The 24608-nt window shown below is 40.6% G+C and overlaps 1 protein-coding gene across 1 annotated transcript in view; it reads right to left on the minus strand.

Annotated features, from left to right (window-relative positions):
• The window catches only part of HHAT (hedgehog acyltransferase), a 216953-nt gene that overhangs the window by 187674 nt on the left and 4671 nt on the right, over window positions 1-24608 (minus strand). Inside the window, exons 2-5 of the mRNA XM_077812196.1 lie at window positions 23335-23402; window positions 13575-13688; window positions 7456-7650; window positions 3240-3452 (exon numbers count right to left, since the gene is read on the minus strand). Coding sequence (XP_077668322.1) covers window positions 3240-3452; window positions 7456-7650; window positions 13575-13688; window positions 23335-23402 — 590 coding nt within the window. The remainder of the gene's footprint in view (window positions 1-3239; window positions 3453-7455; window positions 7651-13574; window positions 13689-23334; window positions 23403-24608) is intronic.

A 24608-nucleotide genomic window follows, 5' to 3' on the forward strand; every position in this document is an offset into this window, starting at 1 on the left:
TGTCACAAGTTAGCTTTTCATTGATGCAATCCCCATACACTGTAAGTACCTTGACTTTTATAAAATTTTAACTGCAAAGCATATCTCATTGCTGTATTTAGTGACCAGCTGGTATGTCTGTGCTACTATTGCACATGCCTTGTACCTTGAAATTATCAGTCCCTCACAGTACACCTACGCACCAAGTGCCTCGGGTAGAAATGTTCATTTGCAATGGTTTCTACAAATATAGTCTTTATTAAAGGTGGCTGATTGATAGCACTGAAACCTGAAGTCTATGCCTCTCAGGAGATCAGACACAGCATGCACACGCATAGCAAACGGGCAAGCTCACCCAGGCCATATCACCAATGTGACTTGGTATTGCCAGGCTGTGAGAGTATTACTGCCTTCATGCCATTTCTACTGAGACTTATCTAGGATGCCAATTGGTGCCAATAGTGGTGAAGATTTCTGTGGTGTGGGCTCCTAGCCATTCAGAGAACTGGACTGAGGTCATCCACTCATTTCATGTAAGCTACCAGAGAGACACAGGACACCACAGAGCCAACTAATGACTTTTGCTTACTACCAATCTAGGCTTTTATCTGAAGTGGTTGCCTAGAGGTGAAAGTCTCTGTCCTGTTACTATTCTTGCACTATCCAAGTCCGGGTAGCAATGTCCTGCATTTCTCAAAGTGAGAGGTGTGAATGATTAGCCAAACTGGATGCTCAATTTTTCTTCAGAGTCTCAGCTTTCATTTTAATTAAAAATTAGTCTTTATGTGTTATGGTTTCAAAGAAAAGCTTTAAACTATGAAACAAGTGTAACCAACGCAGAGACATGTCATGAATTTGTAGAGCACCTGAAACAGCAGTTCTGAGGTTTAAACTGCCATTTATTTGAATGGATAGTAACTCATATCCCAGTGATGATCATTTACATGGCAACATTGTTAGTTTTTTCACTGCTCACCAAAGCATAAGAAAGGAGAGAAAGAATCTTTTCATGAAGAATTACGACAGAGTCCCCTGGGAGAGGGGGGGGCATAGAAGACGAGCCTAGGAGATGTATAAATTAAGATGAGATGACCTTTAACACCACATGGCAGTGTTTCAGGCACATGATTGGTTTCATTTATTTATTTTTTTTTAAAAGGGGGTCTCAGCTGTCAAAAGTTTGGAAATAGAAGTTTAAACTATTTATCAGCAGCTTTCAAACCGGCGTCAGGGGAAAATGTGGTCCAATGAATACTCATCAACTGCCAGCTACGACACATTCAATGCAACAAAATGAAGGATTTGTGAACAGCTGAAGAAAGATTTTATCACTCATATACACATGATGACCCTATAATTTCTGTTTCCACTGCACCTGTGTAGGATGGTGGGAAGGGTTTACCTTTTCTTATCATTTTTCATATGCTACATATGGTAGAGTGCCCAGAAAACACAATAAATTAAGAATGTTCTCTATCTTAAGACCCCCAAATCTGGCACCTCCAAGACTTTCCTGTAATTTTGGCTTTACAGAACTTAAACACCTGGTTCAGGATAAGGATAAGCATCACAAATTTTCTGGGGACTAATACTGAAAATTCTTTCATTCTTATTTACGTGTAATTTTCTAGCTGACTTTCAACTTGGCTTTGTTTAGTGCATAAGCTTGAACTGAGTCCAAGCATCAAAATCTCTCTTACATTGGTATCTGCTGTTCAGGAAAACAACAATATTGGAACGCTGGAATTCCCATCTTTGTATGGAAGACAGTAGGGCTGTATTTTTGTTCAGCACTTAGATACTATGATGATGGGCATGTTAGAAACACAACAGGCATAGATGGACCTGTTGTCATGCAAGAAAAACTGAAAATGATAAAGAGCAATTTATTCATTTTCTGGTAACTTTATTTGAATAAGGTGTATTGCCTGTGATACACACAACAGAAAGATATCTATTAACAGTGTCAAAAGTTCCCTCACTGACTTGCTCAAAACTAACCTGTCTCTATATCACTGTTGTATACCTTGATGTTGTCAAATTCAGTGATAGATGTATTGTTTAAAGCAACTAAATTACTTTGTTTTTCTAAAGCCCACATGGAAATAGAAGTCCCTTACAACATCCAGGAAGGAGAAAATCATATATTAGACTCAGTTATGGACACTGGGCACTGAAATCACAAATTGCATGAATGAAAACTACTACATTCCCACTGTGGGTTTTCTAAGGTATCCGGTTGATTGAAAAAAAAATATCTATTTCAAAAAGGAACTAAGATATTCGTATCTCCAAGCATTCACAGCCTCATGCAGAAGATAAATAAAAAAATATATGTGGAAAACTAAAGCTCTGAGTTTAAATCAGCCCCATCTTTACCCCGATCCCTAGATTTTTAGACCTATTTGGACATTTTCCTTCAACCTGTCACTCAATCAATGAAACAGATACTCAGTTTTTAACCACTAGTTTTTTGTGAATTCAGTATTATTCTATGGCTGATGTGTAACCAGGTAATACCTAAGCTTGTGTTCTCAGTGCTCCCCTCTTTCCCGCATGCAATGTACTTCAAGCCATACTAAAAAGGGGAAGATGAACACAGAAAATATACTTAATGTTAGTGTGTTTGAAAATCTCATCAATGAGAATTTTTTTTCAAGTAGATAACTGTAAATGAAACTTTTAACTCAGACTCGTCTGCAAGGAGCATTTTAAAATATGTTATCAAAAGAATCATCTGAAGTAATGGATTAAAGGGAATTTTAGGCTCTGCCTATCCAAAATGTTCACCTAATTAATGACACCACCTCTCAAAAGATGAAAGAATCTGCTCTCCCACTCCCCCACCCCCCATCTCTTTCCCATTTTAATTTAATATAGCTTGAATACATACATCTGGCAGCTGGAAAGAGGTCACCAATTTGTTTAGCAGCTTTTCAGATGTTATTTTCAAGATATAGGCCTGAGCTTCAAAGTCTGGATCCAGAACCAAAATCTTCTGAAGTTTAGGGGATGTTTAATAATATGTAGTTTTAGCTCAAGACCCCCAACTAATTTTCACGCTTTTGTCTTCCTTCTTTCAGAGCCCATTCTGGCCAATTTATCAAAGTGCCCAGCGCTGTCAACCCCCACATTAAAGGTAATATGTTAGGGTGCTGGGAATCTTGCAGGAAGTGCACAGCACCTCAGAGGATTTAGCCCTCAGTCCACACCAGATGTATCAAAAACCAAGAGCTGAATCAGCTTGAAAGTGCCGTTACCTGCTTAGTAAATTCATTGAAGGTCATAATGGGTCCATTGTGGAACACAGGATAGTAGAACATGTAGGCCAGCATCCAAAAGAATGAGTAGTACCTCTTCTGGGTAGAGCCATGCCAGCAGTATTCAAGGCTGAAACTAGTGTAGTAGAGGCAGTGAACAGTCAGGGTGAAGAGCAGCAAGTAGTACTCATTTTCAGTGTCGTACCACCCTCTCTGCAAAACAAAACAGAGAATGGTGCGATAGCTACGTTTATAACATGATAGGATTTTGATATCAAACAATCAACATTCTTACTGGCACTCCACTAGTCCCTAGGCCATCATCAATAAAGGGCAGTTAATATAGACTATCTCAAACTATGGCGTGCGCCTCCCTGGGGAGGCACCAGCACATAGTGGGGCGGCACTATTTACACTTATTTCCTTGGCATATCAGGGTTTCAGGCTGAGCGAAAGCTGAGACTGGAGCTGCTAGATGATACTGCTGGTAGCCTCAGTAGTTATGACAAGACTGCAGTTCCGGCCGCCCCAACAGAGGCCGCTGCAGGGCTTGCTGGCTCCTGCAGACAGAGGCTGCTCCCTGCCTGTCTAGAGCGAGAATGCTGCAGCCCACATGGGCCAGTGGAGTAGCAGGAAGGTGTCTCAGTGGCAGCAGCTGCCTGCTCCTTTCGTTCTCCTGCACCGGGGAAGGGGAGACACAAAGGTGAGCTATGTATAGAGGCCAAGGGCAGGAAATTCTCAATGTAATTAACAGACTTTGTGAATGCCCACATGTCAGTGAACTGTGTTTGGACTGTAACATCTATATTGTAGTGGATTTGATAGCCCTCCACCCCATCCCACCATTTGATAAGATCCTGTCCTACTGCACCATGCATTGGAACCAAAGAGAAATGAGTTTGTCAGTCCTAATAAAAGTGTCTTTTGGAGAGAGGATAAATCTATTCACAAGCGAAGAACAGTTTCTTCAAATCCATAAGCCCGTGAAAGGAAGCAGAGGATGAAGATAGCAAAACGGAGTCTACGCCAGTCAGTTAAAGGATGGTTAGCGACCATTGTTTTGGCACAAATCCAACTGTTAGAGCAATAGGCTTCATTTTCCAATTCAGAAACCCACAGTCATTAAAGAGAAACTGCCAAGCTTGACTAAGCAACTCTGGGATATGAAACAAAAATCTGCATTTTGAATTAGAGCGAATACATCTCTCTTGAAGTAGAGAGCATTAGTGAAGCACTTGTTTATCATATATTACGCTCCATCAAAATAACCTTTATACATTAAGGCATATAATTTCATTTTGATGCACAGGGCTTTATGCACATAACACCAATCAGCATGACAAGGGATAACCCCCATTATTTCCCATGAATAATGCCATATTTCAAGAAGCAGCAGACATGCTGAATCTAATTTTGAGCTAGACCTCAAATCCAAAAACTCCAACAACTGGAGGTGTGGAAGGCGGGGGTTCACCTTTAATTTTTGGGGGGGTTTTTTTGTTTGTTTGTTTTTTACACACATTGCAAAAAAATTTGTAGGCTTCTTACACAAAGGGTTAGGTAGGTAATATACGTAATCATCCTCCTGATGGATGTGATGCAAACATATTCGGACCTGGGTGCCTCAGTATCAGAAATATGTTGACAAATTTGAGGGATTCAAAAAAGAGCAACAGAAATGATGAAGAGTCTCGAGGAACTAGCTCATGAATAAAAACCGAATACAGGCAAAACCAATTAAAGTATTCAAAGGGTGTAAACACCAGAGAGAGTGGAATGTCTAGGGTTTGTGCAAGGGATCGAACTAGGAGCAACAGATTAAAAGGAAGTCTAAATATCTGGAAGAATTTCAGTTATAGCCATTAGACTGTGGAAGAGGGAGTGGCAGAAAAATCCATATCATGAGGTATACTATAGGGTACCGCAGTATCAGTGTGGGTACCTACAAGGGACTATTTCTTCAACAATACCAAAAGGATGTGTACTAGTGTGCTTTAGGGTGTCAAAAAAGACCATGTTGATGCCTTGGATTACCATTAGCAGGGACCTGGTGGGAAGATTTCTGTCTCCTTTTCTTAGAGGGTGCCCGAGAAGGTGGCCACTTTTTATGTTCCCCAGAGGAATGATAGTGTGTGCTACCCTTGTCAGATAAGATTTCAGAGAAGGAGCCTCTGTGGAAGAAGTGGAAGAGGCACAAAACCAAGCAGTTGTAGGTGCCAGTGCATTTTTTGAAGACGACGGCTCCGAAGTCCAGAATGCCCAAATCTGAGGCCAGTCTCACATATTTATCTAATGGGAACAGCTTCAAGCGAGCTTCTCTCACTTATTTGAAAACTAAATAGAGCATTTGGACCCTCACCTAAACAAAACAAACTTTTAGAATGGCTATCATTAAGGAGAATGGCCATGTGGCACGAAGAGCAATATTTGAAACAAGGAGATTTCTGTTCAGCCACAGACATAAAAAATTATTTTAAAAGTTACACAGATGAAACCTAACTGTAAACAATACTTAAAACCTATGAAAAGCTAACCCTAGTACTACTGCTATCAACTAACCATATCCAGGAGTTACAAGAAAAACTAGGTAAATTAGGCTGCGGAATAAGGACACTGGTAATTCCTTCATCTCTCAGCCAAGGAAGGAACAGAGGAAGTTGGCCCTACTCTGTCCTTTCATGCCCTCAGGAGAGGGGCACAGCCATCGGTCAACACTGCTGCCCAAAAGACTACGATCTCTGCTACATGGGGCAATGCACATCAAGAGTTGTGTACGTATAAACAATCACTCTACTATAAATGTTAACTTTTTATGTCAACTACTGGTGCAATGTAGGCATAGAAGCAGGTCTTGGGCCCTTTTCAGGTGTGGGATGGCATCTGAAAGGGAAAGCATGATCAGAAAAAATTCCCTCTTGACTCCCTGAAAAGGCACCTGGCTCCTTCCAAACACGAAAATGAATAATACCTCTTTAATTTATTAAATTTCATATAGTCATTCAACTTTTTCTCAAGTCTTACTATATGAGTCTACTATCTCAACTAGAATCCCATTCCACCTATTCACCACTCTCTCTGCAAAAGGTCCCCAATTCTTTTTTAATATGTTCCCTCCTGCACCTAATTGTAAGACCTTTAGTTCTGGCTTGTTCACCAACCTCAAAAAGGCTATTCAGTCTTGATTTTATAACAATCCTTGACTAGTTTAAGTACGTCACTTATGTTGCCTTTTAACGTTCTCTCAGGACTAAATAATCCAGATGCTCCTCATCTGTAAGAAAAACAGGAGTACTTGTGGCACCTTAGAGACTAAAAATGTATTAGCGCATAAGCTTTCTTGGGCTACAGCCCACTTCATCAGATGCATTGAATGGAACATATAGTAAGAAGATATATATACACACATACAGAGAAGGTGGAATCTGCCATACAAACTGTAAGAGGCTAATTAATTAAGATGAGCTATTATCAGCAGGAGGAAAAAAACTTTTGTAGTGATGATCAAGATGGCCCATTTAGACAGTTGACAAGAAGGTGTGAGGATATTTAACATGTGGAAATAGAACCTCATATGTAAGACCACTCATTTCATTCATCAATTCAGCTGCTCTTTAGAATCCTTTGGGAGGAAAGGCATCATAACAAGGTAATTTGAAGACAATGACGACAATAATAAAAGCAAGCAGAGCTGTAGATAAATGGTTTTGAAATCCACAGACAGCAGTTTTAATTAAAACATAGCCAGGGCTTAAAGAAAGAGGGTAAATCAGATTAGTTTGAGCATACAGTATAGTTTATTGCATTCAGTGATTTCATCTATTGTTTAAAAAAGAACAAGGAAGCTGCAATGGAGAGCAAGGCTCTTCTATCTGCCTCATAGTTCTCCTCTCAGTTTACACCAACATGAAACTCTGTAGAACAACCTTGTTATGCATCTAGTTATCTTTTAGTACTCAGGGCCACAACACACCATGACAATACATATGAGAGACAGCCCACTAGAGGGAGTTCTCAGCAAGATTAACATTTCCAAATGAGATGCTACAGTCAAAGACTGTACCAACACCTACTGCACCTTAGCACCTAGAAAGTTCTTTTGAGCCCATCTCTGCCTAGGCAAAACTAAAAGTGATTTGGCTGATAAGGGTTTTGCAATAAAACGTTGTCCAAGATCATGATAAATAAATACCATACTTTGATCACGCTAAAAAATTACCTTTGCTTCTTCCACAGCTGGTACTCGCAAAGTTGATAACAAAAGTAGTGAGCACAGCCAAGTCAGGACTGCTGTCTGAAACTGAGCCACGGAAAATGAAATGGCTATATGTAGCAAAATCACTGCCAAGCCATTGATTCCTAATAGAAACCAGCAGGCCACCATCCCGTATGTCATTAGACACCAGGGTTTGTACTGGAACAAAAGAAGAGATTTAAAATAATAGAAGTAAAATATTTAAAATAATAGAATATTATTTTTAAATAATAGAAGTAAAAATTATTAAAACAGCCCCCCTAAAACATATTTACCTAAACAAACCTGTATGTTTTTAATAAATGGCAAAAATAAATAGACACAAAATACCAATCTGAGAATAGTACTAATGCCTAATGATCTAAATATCAGGTGTGAAATACAAGGACTCCCCGGAACCAGAGGTTTAAATTCTGATAGGATCAATTAATCGTTTTTTTCCTCTTCAAGTTAGAGAATCTGAGCTCCACACAGTTTTTTCTGTGAGGGCCCTTTAGATGAGACATTAACACTGAAGCATTCGCTGCTCTGCATGGACATTAAAGATCATTTGATGCTATTTATATGCTTAGAGGAATTGCCCCAGTGTCCCTGCCCACGTTTCTTTCCCCTCATTGTTTTATAGTTTGCTATGTGCGGGTGAGCTGTACTACTGCCACCTCCCACCTAACAGGTTGATTCTTGTATAAAACTCTTTGCCTCCACCATTTGCTACTATCAAAAATACTCAAAGAAGAGAGTTGGACATAACTCCTTCAGGAGCCAATCAGTGTTGCTCTGTGCATCAGTCATGGGACAGCTAGAGAAAAGCAAGAGTTGCTTTCTCCTCCACCAAGGACTAAGGCAGGGGTGCTGGAACTAGGGGTGCAACAGCACCCCCTGACTTGAAGTAGTTTCCATAATATACAGAGTTTACAGATTTGTTCAATGGCTTTCACCACCCCCACTATAAAAACTGTTCCAACACCATTATCAGGCCTGCCAGCCCAGGAAACTAGGGGACCAAACTTGGATCTGTCCAAACACAGACCACTAGGCCCAGTGTTTCCCTCCCAGAGAAAATCCAACAGAAGGAGCAGGCTTTTCTTGAAGCTCTGCATGTTCTCACAGATTTGCCCCTTATCCTCCCCTTTAACAGGAGGGATGTGTGTCCTTATGGAATGGGGAGGGCACACGACTAGCAAGCCTCACAGATCCCTGCTGAGCCTCACAGCTAAATGAAGAGCAATCAGCACCGGCACCTGACCACATTCAAGACCTTCTTCATAAGCCTCATCCTGGCAGGACCGGCACACTGACACTCACCTCATAAGGTTCCCACACGGAACACAAGGTCAGCAAGTGATCAAACTTTTGAGATAGCGCAGCACCTCGATTGTGGAATTTGCTCCCCCTGGATTTCTACCTCAGCCCTGTCCTCACTGCTTTAAAACTGAAAATCTCTCTGAAAAGCAGTGTTAATTTTTAATTACATTCAGACCAGTCTCCCCTCCACACCCCCTTTTCATTGTTAATGACACCAAATATTGTTTGCTTAATTATTTCAATAGGATTGTATTTTAACTTATTTGTGAACCACCAGGAGCACTTCAGTGAGGGCACTTTCTAATTACAATTATTATATGCCATATTGTGCCCTATCTAGGCTTTTCTGTAAGCAGATGGCTAGGCAGATACACATAAATGGGTGTGCATTTAAATCTGATCAGTGTGTTTATAACAAATGCAAAACACTGTATTAGTGTGTTAGGATTATGAATTTAAATATGCAGGAAATGTCTCAAATAGGCAGACCAGGAAACCTACAATAAGAAACTTTTGGTTTTGTTAGCTAAAATTTAATCAGCTTCATAGGTTCTAAGACAATTTGCACATGCACTCTCACAGTGCATTGCTGCATGGGTTTATATTAAAACACATCAGTATAGCACCAATGCTAAGCTCTTCAGGGGAAGGTTCATGTCCACCTATAAACATACACATACAGCACCTAGCACAACACAGCTCCCATCCTGACTGGGGTCTCTCCATGTTACCATAATACAAATAATAATCATAATAATAAAGTCTTATTTGTTCATATTCTTTGCCTTAAAATTTTGAAAAAATTAAGTTTGCCTGTATTAATGGCAATAAAAATATATTTTAAAAAAGAAATGGCAGTTTAAAATCCTGCAACATAACGTAGGAGTTTTATGGATTTTTCTGGGGTCTCTCAAGAGGGCTACAGGGTTTCTAAGGTAAGGACAGTAGTATGTGTAGTAAACATCTGAACTGAGAACATTATCCTGACATGTTCAACATGCATCAGCAGTTCCTTGAAGCTCTTGAAGTTGCTTGTCTGGATGTCTGTGTCTCTCTCTGCCTTTCTTTAAGCAGTGTTTGAGGCTGAAAATAACATCAACAAGGTGCTAAGAAGAAACTACTGAAGTGATTCCAACTGTGAAAAGAACCCTCTTGCTGCTTTTTACATAATTTGAAATCTAAACAATGCACATAAACTTATGTAATTACCCATTATAAATCTGAACTCAAAAAATGTAGAGAGAGTCGCACTGAGAATCACTTTAACACAACAGTAGCTGAGACCCCTCCACAAAATTGGGAAAAAGGTGTTCTTCTAGTGCATCTAAACTTTGGCTCCTCTATGAGCATTCAACTCAAATACTGATATGGAGCTTCCTATTAGTGTGACTGTTTAGTACAATTGTTAGATTCTCTTTTCTCTAGTTTTCCATATTTTAAATAATTTCTTCCTGCAAAGCATTACAAGAAAACTGAAATCCATGTCTCTAGGACAGGACATGACAATTAAAGAATCACATGACACAGAAGACCAGTGAACTATTCACCGCAAGACATGGGGCTAATAATTAGAAGTGAACAAATGTGACTATAAATTAGTTACTCAAATATTCCTTGATTATAATTAAGTTTATGGCTTCTACACTATTAGCATCCATCATATTTACACAAAATGTTAGCAAATAAATTCCATCGTAGATATTTACAAGGTTAGATCCTCTATCTCTTGTGGACAAACTGAAGAAGGGACTAAAACTGGCATATGTTTTCAAAATTATTCCTTCTAATGGGAACACAAGGCTTTCCAACCCCATGAATCTGCAGGATCCATGACTAAGATACCCCACACCCCGAAGATCTTCTGTAACACCTTGCTCTGGTTCCCAAAACCCTAGAAGAAAAGTCCCTGCAGAGCACCTGCACAGTGGTATGTATATGAATAAGCACAGTATATCTGCAGTTACACTAGCTTGGATAAAATTACCAGGGCCATCATTCTGAATGCTTAAGGGCAGAAACTGATCCTCACCTGGAGACAAAACATCATTTCCCCTTTACATTATTACACAATTAAGTACAGTGAAGATATTCTTAAATATTTGACACGTTGCACTCTCAGAGACAAGATGAATCAATGGCCTATTCAACTGTGATGATTCCTGTGAAGAACATTTTCTTATTATGATTACCACTACTACACTTCTTGCCCTTCACCTGCCATTTTCAAAAGACTAGTTCATTACATTCACCTTCTTTTTCTTACATCCACAGCATCAATGCTTTTAAGTTTACGCTCAATTTACAGAAGATCACCCAAGTTCTAAGAAAAAAGCTAGCACAAAGAAATAAAAAAAGTGATGCAAGATCACAGGCAGTATCATGACAAGATCTCCGCAGGGAATCCCCAGTGTTCAAATACAGATTCCATGGACCATAACTGCTGGCAGTCACATCTCCATCCTATCTGAGACAATCTCTTTAGGGACTCAAAGGAGCCTTATAAAACCTCTCAACTGAAACTGCTGAAATACCTGGTGTTACACACTCTGCACTGCCCCCAAAGCACAAATGTTTGGCATTCTATAAAGAAAGGTTTTGTCTTTATTAAAAAAACCGTCTGCATAATGAAGCAGATCAATAAAAGCAGAATAATAGGGTTATTAAATTATTCTTTTCTGAGATACAACATGATTATGATTCAACTTCAGATTTAAAGTTCCATGCAATTTCATCTCTGATTAATGCTAAGGAACTATAAGCTGGTCCCCTTCCTCTCTCTGTAAACCAAAAATATGATTTATTAAAGGACACCCCATTTTTACATACTAAATTGCTGAAATTATTATAGGCAGGGCTGGTAACACCACCTATTAAAGTTACATGACACTTCCCATTATTTGATCCTCGTTTTCAGTTACTTATATTTTTGCCAAATACTAACTGCGTGGGCTGAAATTTTTGATTCTGGACATCAGTCTCAGGCTGAAATTTTTGGGAAATTTCAGCAAAAATAATTCAGCCATATTCAAGAACAAGGAAAGATTTAGCGATGGAGGGTTGAATTAATTTGATGACAGGGACACTGATGGAGAGGAATTGAGCTAAGCTGCTATTGAGGAAGTTGAAAGTGATCGATGGCAGCAAGAAGGGCAGGATTTGTTTTCATGGCAGAGTAAAATGATAATATGCAGAGATAACTTGGGTGGTGTTAGCATAGAGAACAGGAAGAGCTGGTAGATGGACTGATTTGATACAGAGGATAGAAGCGATTGGGAAAGATGGTAAGAGTTTGTGATGGAAGGTATAAAACACTTCCCAAAATGGAAACGTGCCTGAGTGTTTGTTACTTCCTTATTTATCATCTCCTTTATGAAATTATGGAGGCGGGGAGTGAACAAATCCATTATATCGGCTCCAAACTTTGGCAGTCCTCAAGTCATTTCTTGCACTGCTACTGAAAATTAATAGGACCAGCACAACCACTGAGAAGTTTCATACAGCCTCTATTCCCCCGCCCCACCTTAAATCAACCTACCACAAAAAAGTTTCCTTCTTTTCCCCCTCATTTGTGGATTTTCCCTCCAAAATTTCAATGATCCAGAACAGGTAATATTCAGTCCTGCAAAAGTGCCTGAAATGGCATTCCTATAGGATAGGAACAAGAGTTTCAAAGCAGCTTTCTAATGGTTCTATATAGCCATAGAAGGTCCCAGATATTAGACATTAAAATTGCTACATTTTTATATACAGCTTAGTCACTTTATAATCCTCCCTGTCCTCTGAGTTCTGAAAATGTGGGTTTATGGTACTAAGGGGGGCTGTCTTTGCAGACTGAGGGAGATGAAAAATTTTCCCAGTTGAGCTTGGCCAGAAAACATAATTTGTATCCTCCAGGAAAGTCCAATATTTGGTCTTGTCCTGATTCAGGACCAAACAAGAAAAAAAAATATAATTTTTGTAGAATGAAATATTCACATGCAAGCGTTGAAATGAAATGTTTTGACACTGTGAAATTAAATATCTAAATGAAATGTCAATTGGAACAGACATTCTGAATTGACATTTCACTTTAAAAAGGACATTTTAAGTTGAAATATCAATTTGAAATTTACTGTTTCTATTTGAATCAACTCCTCAAATAGAAATGGTTCAGTTAAAATAAGCACCTAAAAACAAAGCAAAATGTTTGGATTAAATGATGCTTTGGAAAAAATTAAAGAATTCATTAAAATAATTCCAATATTTTCCAGTGTAAAATTTCAGTTTCAACAACTACATTTTCCAATGGAAAAAACCTACCTCGGACATCTCTTCTCCACAGCACATATGGGGGAACAGAGTTACACTGTACTAGGTCTGTGGTATAATTGCCCATCCATGCAGAGACATGCTGCTTTTGGCTATCATGTACCTGCACAACGTGTATCAGATTTGGTCCCAAATATCCTGCATATCCAAGTCCTCATTATCCAACATCACTTTTGAGTATTCTCACAGGAAAGTATTAAGTTCCTAAAGATAGGCCCAGTTCTCTCAACCTTACTCACAATGAGGTGTGCTTTATTTATGTTGATTTAAATGGGACTGCTTCCTCATTTGAGTAAAGGTGGCAGAACTGGGCCATAAATAATTATATCTCCTAGATACAACTTGTCAGAATTTTTCATTCTACAGAATATACTTTTCAACAATTTGTAATATAAGTGTTCTGTTTTCCAGGTCTCACAGCGAACTGAAAAAATATAAGGTGCACTCCTGCAAAACACATGCATTCATACCTTTTCCATAAAGAGCCTTGACATCTGAGATACCATTAGATGGCCAAGCAGAAGCCATATTATACGTTCCTTTCCCCATTCCATCCAGAAGCTCCACTCAAAGTCTGTGGGATCCTAGAATACATAGTGAATTGACTGATACATGTTTCAAAACTGGGTGCGGTGGGTGAGTGTACTGATGAAACAGAGGGAAAGGTTTGAATAGAACACAAAGGTTTATGATCCAATACCACAGAGTGTCGTCTGAAGGGAATCTACACATATTGTTAAAGTAGCAGGGTCAGATTTTCTGAGGTGATGAGCATCCATAATTCCAAATTCTTTCAATTTGTTTAAAATTTGTGGAACCATTTCTATTAGTCTTATATCTTGTAAAACCAAAATTTGGGGCCAAATTTGATTTGACGGTGACCCTCCTTTAATTTTCCCACCAAAGCATCAAACATTTTCAAACTATAAAATATACGCACAAGCACATAAATACATGTATCATCTCAGCACTGAAAAATGTAGATACAAGTGAGGAAGCACAGACTCAGCACAGAATAAGATTCCTGATTTTAAGGGCTCTCTCTCTCTATTCATCAGTATTTACTGAATACCTACGTGGTATGTTCACAGTAATGAGATTTCTCCAGGAGGCTTGTCAGAAACAATATGACAGTCCTCCACACATGGATTATCAAATGGAATTTTCAAACTACAGTAGTACGTGGCTGTTTACCAGTATCTGAACACAAGAGGACAATAGTGTGGATTTCAACTATGCAGCAAATAATTTGCTTTAAACTAGATTATGTTACTATCCAAACCTTAGTGCAACTGTATACTTTGCAGCTTTGGCGCCATGCCCAGTGCACCAGTCAGCAGAATTGAGCTAGCATGAAGAAAGAAGTAATCTGCATGGTAAAAAGGAGGTGCAGATGACTTTCCTGCACGGAGCAAGGAAGAAAACCACAGAAGGAATTATAATCGAGTCTGGACTGTTCCTGGGGCAGAATAGCTATGCACCACCCTTACTCATGACAAAACAAAGTTTCAAACTAACTCAGAGCAACACATTAGCTTTAGCTTAATTCAGTTTAATTACTCTGATGATCTTCCAATATTTGAATAATTTTATAAAATGCCCGATAATGGTTTTTACATGCAATTTTGGCTCCTAGCCTCCCACCCAGATTTGATCACAACCAACACTTTTTTGAAACACAACCTGTTTTCCTAAGTCCTGAGACATGCTCATACTACTGATCATAGTGTTTCTTGCTGAATTCACCAGCTTCAGTGGGACTACTCAGGGTAGTAAGCATCATATGCTCATGCTAAGTGAAGAAAGAGAATTTCATAAGGCAGCATAAAGAACAAGCTAAACAAGCTTCTACCCAGACCAAGTACATACAAAATTTTCAATAAACTGAAAGTTAATATGATTCTAAATAAGAAACTGCAAAACTTCCACTAGAAGGCTCATCAACCACAAAATACTGCAGCAGATCATAGTGACTGTTTTCAGGGACACTCCTGGAATGGCAATACAAATCACACCAGGATAAACTCCAGATCAATTTCCTGAAGCAAAATCCCACTCAAGCTTTTAGCTTCAAAAAAATATTACATAGCTCCTTCCCCACCCTGTGATTTGGTATCCCTGATATTCCAGTCTCTCCTCCAACTTTTCCACCATTCTCAATCATAGAACACAAGCCAGTCAACTAGAGCCAATTCTAATACTTCAGGATGGTGGTGAAGCACTGGAATGGGTTACCTAGGGAGGTGGTGGAATCTCCTTCCTTAGAGGTTTTAAAGATCAGGCTTGACAAAGCCCTGGCTGGGATGATTTAGTGGGGGACTGGTCCTGCTTTAAGCAGGGGGTTGGACTAGAAATCCTGAGGTTCCTTTCAACCCTGATATTCTATGCTTCTATAATTCTATGATTAACTTTTCAAGGAAGACAGGCTCATTCTTTTTCTACCTGAATGTTTTGAATTAGCTATTTGAGACCCAGTCCTGCAAGCCATCCCTTTAATTCAGTTTAAAGCAAATAGGAGGTCCAGGCTTGAATGGGCCCGTAAAACTGGAGTACTGCCAGAGACGCCATGGAAACCTGCTAGTATTCCAGAACCACACCCTAGTGAGGCTCCTATTTTGAATGACCTGCCCTCAGTGTAGGGCTCTCTGTTCTGCCACATTTTGTATCATTATCAGCTTTTGAAGAACATATGTGTAAAAGCCACTCTGAATATCACATCTCCCCCCACCTGTCCAGACCACACATATTTAAAAGACTAAGCCATTTCAACAATGGGAAAAAACAGCCTACATCAGGGGTTCTCAGACTTTTTCTTTCTGAGGCCTCCTACAACATGCTATAAAAACTCTAGGGCCCAGCAGGGAGAGGAGAGCGCTCAGGCATAGGTGTAGTTTGACTTCTATTTTGGGTGGGCAGGGGCCAGCGGGGCTCAAGCCAGCTCCACACAGCGGGGTCTGGGGAAGAAGCGCCACCTCCACCCCCTGACTCACCTCAGTAGGCCACCCAGCTTGTCTGGGTTGTGAGGGAGGCAACCAAACATTATAACTCAAAGGTGGGGGGCTCAGCTCAAAAAGTTTGAAACTTTGAAACCTGCACCACCTATTCCCTCCTCAGGGAGGACTTCAGAGAGGCTAATATAGATGGGGGAGCCTGTCATGGGGTCAGCCTCCAGCAGCAGAACAGGCATGCCTCCCTCTGGTTCCCCTCCTTCAGAGTCCGCAGTAACTCGACACAAGCTTCCTTGCCTCAACAACACCCCTCCTGGGTTCCAGTTTATTAGAAAAACAGTCTGAATGGTCCAGGACAGAAGTCCCAAAACATAGTCCATTTATCACCCCAACGCATGCAGTCCTTAAAATCCCAAGGTATCTAGTCCCTCAGTGCCTCTCATGCTACACTCCATCTTCTGTCTCACCTGGACTCTCTGGTGGTCCTCTCTAGTCCTTCTGCCAGCCCTTCCAGCTGGAATGCAACCCTGCTCTTCTCAGCAGGAACCCCCACAGCCTCACTCATCCTCTCCAGGGGAGCATCCCTCACTTCCTCTGGTCTTTTAACCTTTTTGCTCCAGAGAAGCCAAGAGGTAGGCCCTTCCACTGTTCCCCTGACTCCAGCCTCTCTGTCCTTCATCAGCTTCAGCTTCAATGTCAGCAGGCAACTCCCTCTGCTGCTGTCTGGCCTTCAGCCCTGGCTCTCAGGCATGGGAAGGTCAGCCAGCAAACCCCTCTGTTGCTGTTCTACCTACAGCCTTCCTCCAGGAACCACCTACAGCTTCCTTAAGAGACCTCCTACAGTCTCCTCGTCTCAGGCAGCTCTCACCTGCTCTATGGCCCAGGTGCCATTTTTTAAGGGCAAGTGGGGTCAGTGGACCAGTCACTATTAAGAGACCCACTGTCACCCTCTGACAGAGCCAAGCAATGTTTGAAAGAGCTTGTTTTGCAGATAGTCTTATTTCAGCTTTAGGTTCATTTTCCAGGGAACACCCATTAAACACAAGATTCTCTGAAGAAATTTATTTCAACACCCAGCGCAATCCTTTCTGCTAATCCAGTGGTTTTCAACCTTTTTTCAATTGCGGACCATTAAAAAATTTCAAATGGAGGTGCAGACCCCTTTGGAAATCTTAGACATAGTCGGTGGACCACAGGTTGAAAACCAACGTACTAGACGTAGTCCTGCCAGAAATCTCTCCACACAACTAGTGTTTAAGATTTCCAGCTCTTTCACTGACCAAGGGTAACAATTTTAAGTCACAAATACAAAATTAATAAAAATTAATTTTGGAACAGATTGAGACTTGGGCTAGGTGCATGCACAGAGGAGTAAGAACCCATCTTACATTGTTAAGTGGGTTACCCTGCACTTGGGTCCAGGCACACAGGATTAAGCTATGCTCTTGCTTACTCCATCCCTCCCTGCTGGGCAGGGAGGGATAGAGGAATGGTCAGAGCCTGGGCTTCCTCCCACTTCTCCCTGGCCTGTACAGATATCTAAGGTTCTTATATGATCTCCATCACCGTAGTACCAGAGCACCTCAGAATCTTTAATATATTTATCCTCACAACACCCCAGGAGGTAAGGTAATGAAACGTTAACATCCCCATTTTACAGGTGGGAAACCAAAGCTCAGAGAGATCAAGTGACTTACCCAAGGTCACGCAGGAAGTCTGTGGTGGACTTGACCCCTGGTCTCCCCACTTGTCAGCTAGTGTCCTAACCACTGGACCATCCTTTCTCTCTGTTTAGCCAGTGAGGCCCTGATCCTGCAATCAGTTCCATACGGGCAGAGCCCAAACCCTGCGCTGAGTCCTGTTGAGTTCAGTGAGGCTCCATGGAAGCACACAGGTCCACATGCACAGAACTGTTTGCAAGACCGAGACTTTAGTCCCCGATCTCACAAAAACTTAGCCATGTGGTTTACTTTATGCCCTATGAGCAGTTCCACTGAATAGTCAATGGGATCAGGGCCAGAGTTTGTTTCCTCTGTTGGGTGTGTGGGTCACAGAAACAGGGGAAAGAAAGTCATCCAAAATAATAGGAAAATGTGAGTATAAAGCCACAGTAATAGACTGGGGCACTGAGGTGCAGGTACAGTACCTCAAACTACTTTTAACTACTTTTTTTAGACTGCCTAGTTTTTAAAGTTACTGGTGTCCCTTTGAGCTCTTCCTTGCCTATTAGTTGAGAATTGTCCTGAATACTAAGACTGAGTACATCCTCAATGCTCCCAGTCTCTATTGATTAAAAGCTGACACACTCAAATCTCTTACAGATCTCTGGTCTTGCTCCTGGCCCGGTTCCCCCATAGGAACAGAATACAAAGTATAATCACCTTTATTTCTTGATATTAAAAAAATATTCTTGGTCTATTCTTAACTAATACTGTGATTTCATTGTGCATTATTACTCTATTTCTGCTGACCTTTGAAAAAGTAGAAATAGATTTATTTCCATGTGCTGTTAAGTTCAAACTGGGGAATCAACTGCTTTTATACTGCTTATCTGAGAGTTAATAAGAGACTTGCATTTATACGTTCCAATTTACAACTGCAGCTTTCTGTGAAGATAAGAATTTGTATTCTGCAGCTGTGGCTGCAATGGCCTCTGTTTTTTGTTGTATTGTATCCAGTTCTTAACATGTCAGGTAAGAAATCTAACCAGGAGAAAGGAACAGAAACAATGTTAGCAGGTAAAAACACAAGCTCTTCATGTTAATAAGAGCATCTCAACTAACTTATCCCCTTAAACTTTACACTTTCTAGTCTCTGGGTCCTAATCTCATTTATTTACTCTTAGTTCCTACATGACTGGAGGAGTCAGGATTTTGCCCTTTCGGCATCTTAAATAAACATCAGCATGAGGATGCATAGAAGGGTTTTGTTAAAGGTGTATTTTATTACAGTTCTGTATATGGACTTGAGAGTCAACTCCACTTTACAGATAATGAGATCTTGACCTAAACACAAATGCACAATTTAAACAAGCCCTTACTCAGCCCAGAGCACAAACAACGTCCTCAGTTGATGCTATGCCAAAAATTGCAACTACCTAAAGGCTGCATTAAAAACAACAACAAGTAACAAGAAACAAGAAACACACAAAAATTGGGGGAAATGAAACAGGGAAACTTCTTTGGAGCAGCAAGAACAATAGGAATAAAGACATCTCTTCTCTTTTCTGTAACCCCTACGGAAGAGATGGGTCTACAGCCAGGTCCACACTACAAAGTGTTCTCAGAATGGCTAGGTCAGTCATTGGCGTGGAACAAACTACACCCAATAGCCAACACAGCTATGCTAGCAAAATCCCCAGCATAGACACAATTATGCCAGCAGAAGAATGCTTCTGTCGGCATAGCTAATGTCATTCAGAGAGACAGCATTACTGTACAGAATAACTTCTTCTGTCAGCATAAACTGCATCTACACTAGGGGGCTCCGCTGGCATAACTGTATCAGTATAGCTTTATCGTCAAAGCCCATGTCATGCAGACAAGGCCTATATGTCTCTGTTCCTAAAAGCCAAATCCTGAACCCTCTCCCATACCTACAGCATTGAGGACTCTAAACACAGTGGAATGTTAAATAGTCAGTATAATACATACATAACCTATAGATCACACTACAATCACATATAGCTTCTTCTGCAGAAACAAATGTCTTATGCTGATGTAAACAGCACGAATCAGAGGAAGAATCCCTGCAGTGACAGATTGTGTTGGCAGTTTCCAAAGAGAGCAGAGCATGGAGAAGACAGCAAAAGCTGGCAGTGCCACAAAGCACATGCCTTTAATAAAGGACTAATTTTGTAATATACAGATGCTCCTAATTCAGAAAAGAGTATTGCAATGCACTCTACTTGGAGTGACACCTTAAAACAATGCAGAAACTGAAACTGGTGCTGAATATGGCAGCTCATTTGTTAAGCAGGGCATCTGGCTGGGAGCACATGACACCAGTGCTCTGGGGTCTGCTAGCTGCCTATTAGTCTCCAGGTGTAGTTCAAGGTGTTGGCCTTCACTTAGAGAGCTCTAAATGGCCTGGAACCAGTCCACATGAGGGATTACCTCTCTCCCTGTGCCATACTGGCATAGCTATGGTCAGCAGGGACACTCAAGCTGGATCCACCTCATTATTAAAGAGAAGGAGCTGCTTGTCAAGACCGTGGATCTTGCTCCCCATTTGAAACAAAGCAGTCTGGAGTTGAAACCTTCTAGGCACAATGCAAAAACCATTTGTTTGACAGGTTCTGGGGGAAGGTTGAGAACATGTTCATGGCAGGGGAAAAGGAGGTGTAAGGGGCTCTTCTGTTCCTTTAATTTATGGGCTGGCTAAATTAATCTGATACCTGTGTACAAGTATTTCATGATGCTGGGTGCTCAGCACTGTGTTACTTTAAGTATTATGACACCTGCAGCTTTTGTCTGAGCATTTACTGTCATTTAAATCTGAAGAAATAATAAAGCACTCCTTGCAGAAGGTGAGCATGAGGCCTATGGATCACGTAAGCCCTTGGCACAGAGTGATTTCACCCAAAGGCAATATTAACTTGACTCTATCAATCTTTGAGAGCAGTGTATTAAATATGAAGTGCGGACAAGAGTATGAGGACCACTATGCAATGAGGGTGTGGCCACGAATAGGTCAGGCCCAACCTTTAGGATCTGTATTTTTTAAAGAGGGGTGAAAAGCCCTAATATTAACAGAAATGTTTTCAGATTTTTAAATACTTTGTTCCTAGCTGGTAATTCAGGCAGCCTCCTCATGTCATGGCACAATGGCTCATTGGCTTAGCAGCAGCCCCTGTGGCTGTCACACAGACATGAAGCTCCTATTATTTTCATGTGACTTTGTTCCTACTGTTAACAAGGAAAAGGCTAATTTATGTTCAGCGATATCCCTACCTATATGCCAAACCATGTTACATGATTAAATGTGTTAAAAAAACTAAATTAGTCAGTCAATCTAAAAAAAATTGTTACAAGTAGCTTGAATTACTACATCAGCACCTGTATGCCCCAGTCTATTACTGTGGCTTTACATTCACATATTCCTATTGTCAAAGATGATTCTCTCTCCCATTACTGGGTGAAATTTCTGCACAAACAACAGAGAAAACTAACTATGGCCCCAATCCCACAAAGATTTATGCACATGCTTAACGTTCTGCTTTTCGAATTGCTCCCATTGACTTCAATGGAATTGGTCATAGGACACAAAATAAACCAAGTGTCTTAAGTTTTTGCAAGATTGGGGTCTGAAGCCTCAATCTTGCAAACAGCATTATGTGTATATACCCACGTGCCTGCACAAAGCCTCTCTGAACCCAACAAGGCTCCATGCAGGCACTGGGGTTTGCTCATGTAGAACAGACTGCAGGTTCAGGGCCCACCTGACTAAGAGAGGAAGGATGGTCCAGTGGTTAAGGTACTAGCCAACAAGTTGAGAGACCTGGGGTCAGGTCTCTGATCTATCACAGACTTCTTGTGTGACTCTGGGCAAGTCACTTAGCTTCACTTGGTCTCAGTGCTCCATCTGTAAAATGGCGATAACACTTCTCTACCACACAGGGGTGTTGTGAGGATAAATACATTTCAGCTTGTTAGATGCTCAGATACTACAGTTATGGGGGCCATATAAGAGCCTAAGATAGACAGAACAATGTAAACAATGAGAAAAAAATACACATTTTTTTCTTTTCTCTGTCTCAGCTAAAATAATATTTGGCTTTACTTGTAATAGTAGTAGAAAATTTTCAAAAAGAAGTGTGATTTTTAAATTAACAGTGTTTCTTTAAACATTTATGCTGCAAAAATTATTACCCAGCAAGCTAGACTGAAAACCAGTGTAGGGTGACCCGGATGCTCAAATATAAATTCAGTAAATTCATTAACAGAATTATACGATGGGGCTGCCTGCAATCGTGACGGACTGGACTTAATCTCCCTTCCAGTCCCACATCCTAAGAAAAGCCATTATCCAAACAATCAAATGACAAGCAAAAAGGAAAAGCGCAGCTGGGGGTGCACAGGGAGGCCAATGCTTTTTAGAATAAACGTTGACACCAGAGATTAAGTGATTCTGCTGCTAATATGTACCAAAGGACAGCAATCAAGAGAAAAACTATAATACGAATTTCTAGATCATGTCACTTCGCATCAGGTAAGCCATTTTTCCTCTTGAGGGACGGAAAAACTCGGGAGATCAAATTAATTTTTTTTTACACTATCGATTGAGCTTGCAATTCTAAATCAGTATCCAGGACTGGCAAATATCTCCTTTTGCAAATGTTTTATGTATTCCATGCCTGCCACTGAAAATGAAGTTGGAGAGGCAGGGCATGGAGAGGAAAGTGTGCTAGTAATGGACCACTTTTAAACTTATTTATTTTGATTAAAAACATTGGGCCAGAATTCCTTCCCTCCCACTGTGAAACCTGTGGGAAGAGCTGAAGGGAAGGAATCCTCCTGTCACATTGGAGGATGCACATTTCTATGTATTTTTACGCGTAGAAAAGATGCTTTACATCATTTTAGAGTTTTTTTAATATAGTGTATTTATACTTATTAGTTTCTCTCCCTCTGAGTTCTGTGTTCTTGGACTCAAAGTATTAAAGGTACCTGGCTTTACAGAGGGAGGGAGGCAAATAATAGGCTCCATAAAAATCTGAGTTACTCTTTAAAACACCTCTAAAATAATACTCAGCTGAGGAAAGGGAACACATCTTACAACACACAATAATTCACAGAATATAGCAATCCAGTGATGAGCAACTTTTGGCACGCAGCCCACCAGGGTAAGCCCCCTGACAGGCCGGACCAGTGTGTTTACCTGCCGTGTCCGCAGGTTCAGCTGATCACAGCTCCCACTGGCCGCGGTTTGCCACTTCAGGCCAATTGGAGCTGCAGGAAGCGGCACAGGCCGAGGGATGTGCTGGCCACCGCTTCCAGCAGTCCCCATCGGCCTGGAGTGGCAAACCGCGGTAAACAAACCGTGGTAAACAAACCCGCCCAGCTTGCCATGGGGCTTACCCTGGTGGGCCGTGTGCCAAAGCTTGCCGATCCCTGTAGTAATCTGTGGCAAGTGTTCTGCCTAGGAGCAGAACATTCTTTAATACAGTAATCATAAAAGTTGGTCACAATCCACTTGAAGAAGACTTCCACTGAATTGCTAGGGATATGAACTTACACGAAGCTTACAAATGAAAATGATCAGTAATATTCATTGACCTTACCTTTTTAAGTCCCCAAAACAGAGCATCTTTTTCCAGTTCAAATTCTCTTTCAAGTTCCTCTTCATATTCTGCCAAGAATAATACCCTCATTAATAACAGCTCACCAACAAAAATAAAGAGTGAATGGGCCTGCAGTGCTCGTTTTTAAACAGTATGAAATTCTTTGTATCTACCTGAAAAACATACACACAGCAAGTGGGAATAGAGGTTCTTTATGCAGGAAGAAATCAAGAAGGGTAAGGAGGACAGAATCCACCCCCAATCTTTAGGTCTGAACAAAATAGTCACTACTGTAGTCCCTGGTCTTTGATCCTTGCACACCCCCAATTTCTGGCTGATGTATGCATACAATCATGGACCACTGATGCTATCTCTGTCCCAACCCTGCATTTGATCCATGCAGGGCTGGCATGCACAGTAACCCAACTCCACCATACATTCAGCATGCTGTGAATTTCCATGTACTGACTGCAGCCACCCAATCCTCACACAGCGGAGCACACTGTTCTGCTGAGTTGGAAGTCTTCCACAGCCTTTCATCCTTAATGCATGTTTTATTCTATTTCTAAAGAAAACAAAGCATGAAAACACATTGGTTCATGGTCTGTTTCAGTGCAGACAATCACTTCGATGACCAAAATCTAAGCACCAGCGTGATACTATGCTGACCAGTGTAGAAAAAGATGAGTAGGAAGGGGAAGGATTTTTTGTCTTATATAAACAAACTATCACCACAATTGATTATTTAAGATTAAATACATATACATACACACACACATATACATATCCCTCCCTAAACACTATTTAAAGTATGAACTATTCAGTCATTGGTCATAAATACCATCAGAGACCTCGTTTAAAAAAAAAAAAAAAAAAAAAGGGTGGAGGGACATATATTCTGCAAAAAGCAGATATAACACATGAAATATCTAGCAGGTTCAGTTGAACTATTCCCACAAGTGCATCCCAATCAAACTAACTGTCCTCAAAGCCCTCTTCAGATTCTGGCTGGTGAGAGGCTGCCTCAGAAATTCAAGTGTTTAAATATGCTTAGTTGAGAAAAAGCTTGAAGTGAAAGGCTAAATCCCTGATGAATCACACCTCCGCTTTTCTGTGAAACTTCAATATCTGACTAAAGTTCAAGTTTCTGCCTCTGACTTTGTGACACACAAGATAAATTGGGGCGTGAGGGGGAGATGTAGTCTTTTCTTATCTAGGAAAATTTCCCTCTTAACTCTATGTATCAGGGGGTAGCCATGTTAGTCTGTATCTAC

The sequence above is a fragment of the Eretmochelys imbricata genome, chromosome 3, assembly GCF_965152235.1.
Source record: "Eretmochelys imbricata isolate rEreImb1 chromosome 3, rEreImb1.hap1, whole genome shotgun sequence".
Classification (NCBI taxonomy): Eukaryota; Metazoa; Chordata; order Testudines; family Cheloniidae; genus Eretmochelys; species Eretmochelys imbricata.